The sequence below is a fragment of the Macaca fascicularis genome, chromosome 16, assembly GCF_037993035.2.
Source record: "Macaca fascicularis isolate 582-1 chromosome 16, T2T-MFA8v1.1".
NCBI lineage: Eukaryota > Metazoa > Chordata > Mammalia > Primates > Cercopithecidae > Macaca > Macaca fascicularis.
The window spans coordinates 46,044,135-46,052,413 of record NC_088390.1 but is presented as its reverse complement, the minus strand read 5'-3'; the positions used below and the strand labels follow the sequence as shown (position 1 = coordinate 46,052,413).

Sequence of the window (8,279 nt, the reverse complement as noted above, 5' to 3'; positions counted from 1 at the left end):
ATAATTGTGGTTAATTTTGAACTACTGTATCCTGCCTATAACCAAGCAAGCTGTCATTTTGAAACCAGGGCCAGCCCTTCATTTCCATTCACAATGCTGTGAACCCCTGAGGCATACAAATTAAAGCTGGCCACTTATGGAGATCTCTTTGGGACCACTTATATGAAATGACGAACAGGGTTAAATTCTAAAAAATTAAATCCAAAGAGATTTCCCAGAAGTTATGCATAAACCATCATTAGGTACATTTTCCATTTTGAATACTTGTGGATAGGAGCCAATAGGATGGTGAGGCCAGCATCGCATACTGCAATATGCTCGGCACTTAAATGCTTTGTATTTGAATCTTTCATATTTTTGGCTGGGCATAAAGCAGCATCTTTCAAGCCAAGTAAGAATAATACTGAAAGAGAGAAAACTTAGGTTAAAAAAATACCTATTTTATTTTTTATTATTTATTTCTTTATTTTTAGTAAAATCTTTAATTTTAAATTAGAGAAATTTTCTAGACAACATGAAGGTTTAGCAATTTTCTAATGAAAATCAGAAATTCATTTGGGATAACTGAAACTTTAAAAAAATTCACCTAATTTGAGGATAGTGAAATATGACAATTTCAAATAAAACAATTCTCTCTCTTATGCTACATGCCAATGAGCCAGTTCTATGGAAGTCTGCTTGTTGGACTTTATTTTGTTAAAAGTTAGTTAGAACCTTCCTCTGATTGTAGTTCTAAACAATTTTTAACATAATTATCTGAAATTGAGTAAGGCAGAGAGCTTTTGAGATCCTTTTTCTTTTCCCTGATGTTGTTGAATCTTAACAGATTATAAAACATTTTCAAAAAAAGTTTAAACAAAATAATCGAAGCAGAATACTCCTATCAACCAAGTCAGTAGCCTTTGCCACCAGCTTTAAGTGTGTGTCTCTTCTTCCAGGCAGACATAGCTGGCATTGAGAATGAAGAGAAACGCTACTGTCTATTCATGGAACTCCTGGGATCTAGAAAAATACCAATTTTAACAAGACACTAGAATCATGTGATGCTTTGACACCTATCCCCAAGATTTTATTGCTTGAGAAGAAAACATATGTATCTTCTGCTTTGGAAGAAATATATATATTCCTATGCTTCAGACCTAAGCAGTTTTGCAAAGAGAGATGATATGAATACATACTTGCAATAGCTTAAAAGCCAGTTGAGAAAGTAATATAAATTGGAAGGGATGGAAGGGTGATGTGCCTTCTTTCTATGTTGCTTTGTTGTTGCTCACTCTGAGAAAGCGAGACCTACGTAACGTCCTTGGAAGGGTGATGAATTGAGAAAACTGTCTTCTGGTAGATTTCTGAATTTCAGTGTAATCACGCTGGGGTGGCGGGGAAGCTTTCCATCAGCAGTCACTTTACAGACCCAGTGTGTTATCAGGACACAGACTCTGGCATCTCCTTAGACAGACATCCAGGAAACAAACAAGGGATAAAGAAAAGCTCGCAAGCAAGCACTTCGGGTGCCAGCCGCCCCGGTCCAGCCCTCATTCTATTCCTCCTCACTGGTTATGTTAAAGGAAAAATCGGATACCATTGAAAAACAAAATCCTCATGACCTTCATACATTCAGACTTTATAAACGGAGGTGGGGATTTCAGAGCAATGACAGGAGTTTTAATAAAGGAAAACATAATATCAAACTAGGAATTTTAAAATCGAGGAAATGCTCAGTGTTGATGAAAGGTACGGCTGTGGAGATTTAAGGAACTGGAGGGAACTGATTTCCCATGGAGGGTCCTCGAGCCTCTGGAAGCATTCTTTCCCTGGCATCGATGTTGAACACGATCCCATTCTTTTTTTCCTTTCTTGAAATTCCTGGCAGAATTTCTGATTTGGCAATTGGGACTAATTACATTCTCTTGTTCATTGCAATTCAAAAACTGCGTTTCATTTTAAAACACAAAACTTATGCCTATCCAGAATTACTGTATTCCCACTATGAATCAATTTGCTGTCATTAGGTTTAAATCAAAAGATATCTGAGTCTCATAATTTTAGTTCAAATAGAAATTAAATGACTAAAGTTTAATTTCTCAAAAGATGATGATGCCAATCAGTTCTCAGCTCCTGGAATTCAAGAGACAGAAAATTCACTCGGCCTGGCTACAGCTCACTGGAAAACGCACTGGGATTTTGATTCGTTTTGTTTTCTTTACTTTCACATTTGCCCAGGTCAAGTTAGGCAACATGGGGTAGGAAGAAGAGAAAACAGGGAGTCAGGGAAATGTGGGCTTTCTTCCAAAGTTTCCAAAGTTTGTCACTTTCTTAGCCAAGTGACATTGGACAAATTATCTAACCTTACTGAGCCTCAGTTTTGAAGTTCATATAATGGAGATAATAATACCTATTCTACATTCTTCATAGGCTAATTGTGAGATCAAAACAAATCATGTGATGGAAAGTTCTATATAAAGAATAAAGAAGAGTCAGGCTGGGCGTAGTAGCTCATGCCTGTAATCCCAGCAGTTTGGAAAGCCAAGTCAGGAGGATCACTTGAGCTCGAGAGTTTGAGAACAGTCTGGGCAGCAAAGTGAGACCTCCTAGCTACTTAAAAAAAAAAAAAAAAAAAAAAAAAAAAAAAAAAAAATTAGCTGTGCATGGTGACTTGTGCCTCTAGTCCCAGCTTCTCAGGAGGCTGGGGAAGGAGGATTGCTTGAACCTAGGAGATTGAGGCTGCCGTGGGCCAAAATCAGTCCACTGTACTACGGCCTGGGTAACAGAGTGAGACTCTGTCTCAAAAAGGAAAGAAAAAAAAAAAGAGAATAACGAAGAGTCCAGGTAAAAAGTCCACTCCCAGACACAAAGGTAGAGATGGCTATTAAATAATCACTGCCAGGAAAACAATCTGTTAGTGCTGTTTCTTTACTTATTAATTTCCAATGACTTCTTTTTGACTAGAGGATAAGTTGGAAACACTTTATCATGGCATAAAAAATCTTCAATAAATTTTATGGCTTATCTTTCACCTTTTTCACCTTCTCCTACACAGACATTCGTCAACCTTCTTAATCTTCCGCAAGCAAACCACACTCATTCATGTTGCCAACTCTTTGCTCATGCCATTCCTTCTGCCTGCCAGGTATATTTTTACTGTCTGTGAAGACTCAGATGGAAGACTGGGTAAGAAAAGATGGCATTTTAAAAAGCCTGGCCAGGCACAGTGGTTCATGCTTGTAACCCCAGCACTTTAGGAGGCCAAAGCAGGAGGATCGCTTGAGCCCAGGCACTCAAGACCAGCCTGGGCAACACAGTGGGACCCCATCGCTACAAAACCAAAATACAAAACATTAATTGGGCATGGTGGCAAGGGCTGGTAGTCCTAGCTACTTGAGAGGCTGAGGTGAGAGGATTGCTTGAGCTCGAGAAGTCAAGGCTGCAGTGGGTCATAATGGCACCACTGCACTCCAGCCTGGGTGACAGAGTGAGAGTCTGTCTCCAAAAAGAAAAAACAAACAGACTCAAACGGAAGGCCATAGAGAGTAGTGGCTCCGCGTGGTTGGAGTAAACTAGAGGTATATCAAATTTCTGATCTGTTTGTTGTTAGATTGCGCAAGTTCATTTATTTATCTGGACCTCAGTTTCTTTATCTGAAAAACTGGAAGTATAATGTCTAGCTCATAGGATTGTTGTAAAAATTATACGAAATGATATAAGTAAAGAGCATATTATAATGTCCCATACATAGTAAGTGGTCAATAAATGGTAGCTATTTTTATTACTATATTGAAATGTCTCCTTTTCTATGAAAACTTTCCTGATGCCCCAGGCAGAGTTGTCTCTTTAGCTTCATAGCACTTTTTAAAAACATACTCTAATAACACTATGGGAACATATCATATATGGCCCTTGAAATGCCATGCCTGTTCTTTTATTGATTGATTGACAGTCTTTTTATGAATTATAATAACTTCAGAAAAATGCTGAACTGTAAATGCACATTATCACAGATAATTATGAAGTGAAACTCATGAGACCACCTGTGTTGGATCATTTTATTTCAAACTGATTAACCTGGGAACTGTGTTTCCCAGAGTCCCCTTCCAGGCATGGCCACAAGAGCAGCTTGTGTGAGATTTGGGAGGCAGAGGTGAAGCAGCAGCCCTTCTCTCTGCGAGTTGCTGTGGCGGGTGTGGACACAGACAGACGCACAGGTCTCACAGGGTCCAGGTGTCCTTGCTCTTCTCTGTGCCACACACAACTCTTCTTCCCAACAGCAGTCCCAGGCTCATGACCAGATGTTTGGCTGCAGACCCACAGAAGCAGCAGCTGCCCACAGACTCCTTTGCTAGCCAAAGGAGTCTGTGCAGTCTCATTTCGGCAGCTGGATGCACTTGGTTTCTCAGTTGGATCAATTGGTGACTCCACTGGTCCTTCAACTTCCTCCTGAGGTGTTACTTCCCCCAGCTCCTCCCACAGTGGTGTAAGGTCTAATTCCTATAATAAATCCCTTATCCTATGACCCAAAGAGGTTCTGCTTCCCTGATTGAGCTGCAACTAAATACACCATTATCCAGGTCAAAAACTAGAACATCACTGGCACCCCAAAAGTCCCCTTTATGTCCCTTTCTGATCACACTCCTCTCTTTTCTCCTAGAGGTAATCATGATCTGACTTTTATGATAATCATTCTCAATTTTTCTTTCCTTCTTTCTTTCTTTTTTTTTTTTTTAAGACAGAGTCTTGCTCTGTCACCCAGGCTGCAGTGCAGTGGTGTGATCTCAGCTCACTGCAACCTCTACCTCCCGGGTTCAAGCAATTCTCCTGCCTTAGCCTCTTGAGCAGCTGGGATTACAGGCATGCCACCACACCCAGCTGATTTTTGTTTTTTTTTTTAGTAGAGGTGGGGTTTCACCATGTTGGTCAAGCTGGTCTTGAATTCCTGACCTTGTGATCCTCCTGCCCTGGCCTCTCAAAGTGCTGGGATTACAGGCGTGAGCCACCACACCTGACCAACAATAAGTTTTTTAAGATTTATTGGCCGGGCGCGGTGGCTCAAGCCTGTAATCCCAGCACTTTGGGAGGCCGAGACGGGCGGCTCACGAGGTCAGGAGATCGAGACCATCCTGGCTAACACCGTGAAACCCCGTCTCTACTAAAAATACAAAAAAAAAACTAGCCAGGCGAGGTGGCGGGCGCCTGTAGTCCCAGCTACTCTGGAGGCTGAGGCAGGAGAATGGCGTAAACCCGGGAGGTGGAGCTTGCAGTGAGCTGAGATCCGGCCAGTGCACTCCAGCCCGGGCTACAGAGCAAGACTCCATCTCAAAAAAAAAAAAAAAAAAAAGATTTATTAATGTGGCTGTGTGCAACCTAGTTTACTAATTTTCACAGTATGCCACAATTTATATCTTCTATTCTTTTTAAATGGTTTGTTTATATGTCTCTGTTTCTCATTTGATGAACAGAAACTGTGTCTTACCTATCTTTGCATGTTCCTCCCATTTAACATGCTCAACCCAGCATATAGCACGGGATTTGCCTATCTCAGTTAGGACTTCAACACTGAATTACAACTCTATTGTGTTTCTTTAGTGATCATTTTCTTCCTTCTATGCAGCACCTATTCCAAATCTTTTCCATCATACATAAACCTTTAACTCTCTTGCCTTCCCCTCACTCTCAGCAGACAGCTTCTCTAACCTCTTAGAAAAAAATAAATGTCACCAGATAGGAACTCCTTTGACTTTGTGCTACCAAACCTAAAAACCTACCTGCACCCAAATCCATATTTTTCTTCTTTCCTCCTATTACAATGAAAAGGATGTCTTTCTTGCTATTCAAGATTAATCGTTCTATATGTGCCATGGATTTCATTCTTGCCTCCTTGGAACCTTCACGGATCAACTTCGCTCTTTCATTTGTATTTAACTACTCCTTCTAGAATTTAAACATGCTCAGGTCTCTTCTTAGGAAGAATATGTGTTTACCTATCTGCCAACTATAATTATGTCTTCAGCTACTGCACTGTCTCCTCCCGCACAGTTAAACTTCTTGTAAGAGTACTCTGATTTAATCCAATCTTTCCATTTCTTCAATTCCTACTTCTCAGCTCACTGCAATCTAACTGCCTTCTGAACCATCCCCTGTAACTGAAGCAAAAACTCTCTTAACGTATATTTAGCTAACATAATACAAATTGACTGATACTGTCTGTTGCCTTTATAAAACATATAGGCAGTAGCACTATAGCTAACGTGCTACTGCCTAGTACATACATGGATTTTTGTTTTTTGGTTTTCTTTTCTATGGATTTTTGTTTTCTCTATGTAGTTATAGGCTTACCAAGAATCAGTTGTGTTTATTTAACCTATTTATGCCGGGCATTCTTATTACTATAATTATGTAATTTAACTGATTATTACATATACTCATTATATAACTGTTATATGAAATGTAAATAGAAAAAATAAAATAGTTGTTTCTGTGCAAATTAAATTGAGTGGTTTGGAAAGATTTACAATTTTCCACTTAATTGGGGTGAGCAAGAAAAGATCGAGGGAACATAAATATCTAGGATTCTGCATTCAGACTGCTTCATAAGCACCTTTGAGTTCTTGGCTAAAACAGGGAATGAGAGACACTACCTTTATGGATATGATTTATGTGAGAAAACCGAGGCTGAATTCCAATAAACAGATCATACTCAAAGAAAGGTTTAAGGCTCCTATCAAAAGATTGGCAAATAAAGGTACAGTGATATGTTTTCAGTTAAAATAGCATGTTAAATAATGTAAATTTTAAAAAATGATTCCCCAATTTAGTCACTTTTTCAATGAACTGACCAATAAACAATTCCCAAGTGCCACTCACACCACACCACTCAGACCATGTAACTTACAGTTTCTAAATCCAATAGATCCTTTTCCATTCCAACTTGATTTGACCTCTTGGCAATATGTAACACCGTCGACAAATGTCTTTTTAAATGCTCTCTTTTTGCTTGCCTCTGCCACAGGCGCGCCTCACGCTCTTGCTCTCTCTCTCTCTGCCGCCATCTTGCTTCCGCGTTCCCTGCACAAAATGCCCGGCGAAGTCACCGAAACCGTCCCTGCTACAGAGCAGGAGTTGCCGCAGCCGCAGCCCCAGGCTGAGACAGGGTCTGGAACAGCATCTGACAGTGGTGAATCAGTACCAGGGCTTGAAGAACAGGATTCCACCCAGACCACCACACAAAAAGCCCAGCTGGCGGGAGCAGCTGAAATTGATGAAGAACCAGTCAGTAAAGCAAAACAGAGTCGGAGTGAAAAGAAGGCACGGAAGCTATGTCCAAACTGGGTCTTCTACAGGTTACAGGAGTGACTAGAATCACTATCCGGAAATCTAAGAATATCCTCTTTGTCATCACAAAGCCAGATGCCTACAAGAGCCCTGCTTCTGATACCTACATAGTTTTTGGGGAAGCCAAGATCCAAGATTTATCTCAGCAAGCACAACTAGCAGCTGCTGAGAAATTCAGAGTTCAAGGTGAAGCTGTCTCAAACATTCAAGAAAACACATAGACTCCAACTGTACAAGAGGAGAGTGAAGAGGAAGAGGTCGATGAAACAGGTGTAGAAGTTAAGGACATAGAATTGGTCATGTCACAAGCAAATGTGTCGAGAGCAAAGGCAGTCCAAGCTCTGAAGAACAACAGTAATGATATTGTAAATGCAATTATGGAATTAACAATGTAACCATCTGAAAGCAACTTTTTTTGTTGTCTCAAAGGAGTAACTGCAGCTTGGTTTGAAATTTGTGCTGTTTCTGTCATAAAGTTACGACTTCTTACTGGAAAAGAAAAGAAAAGAAAAGAAATGCTCTCTTTTTTTTGGTCTCCAAGCACCGTACTCTCCGGATCTACCTTCTTCCCTAGCTTATTCTTCAGTTTCCCTTGTGGTCATCTTTTCTCCTACCCAGTTCTTAAATATTAGTGCATCTCAGGGGTCTTTCCGAGGCCTTGTGTTCTTTTCACTCTGCACACCCAACATAGGTGATCAGATTCATTCCTCTTGCTGATGATCCTCAAATGGTTTCAGTCCCATCTTTGTCCCAAGACACAGACTTGGATATCCAGCCACCTACATACCATCTTTCCTTGGATACTCTCCCAGCACCTCAATCACAGCATAGCCAAAAGTATACTCATCATCTCTCCTCCACTGGATAACTAGAGCTCCTTCTGCAATGTCCCCAGCTCAGTGAAAACCACCATCATACCCTTCATTCCCAAACCAGCTCCTCAATACTCCTCCTTA

At 40.5% G+C, this 8,279-nt stretch overlaps 1 protein-coding gene across 1 annotated transcript; it reads left to right on the top strand.

Moving 5' to 3' along the window:
* Window positions 1-7,054: 7,054 nt before the first annotated feature.
* NACA2 (nascent polypeptide associated complex subunit alpha 2) lies at window positions 7,055-7,839 on the top strand. The gene is given in 2 exon segments (XM_015438385.4): window positions 7,055-7,303; window positions 7,306-7,839. Coding segments are annotated over 2 exon segments (651 nt in total). The 5' UTR covers window positions 7,055-7,065; the 3' UTR covers window positions 7,719-7,839.
* The last annotated feature ends 440 nt before the right edge of the window (window positions 7,840-8,279 follow it).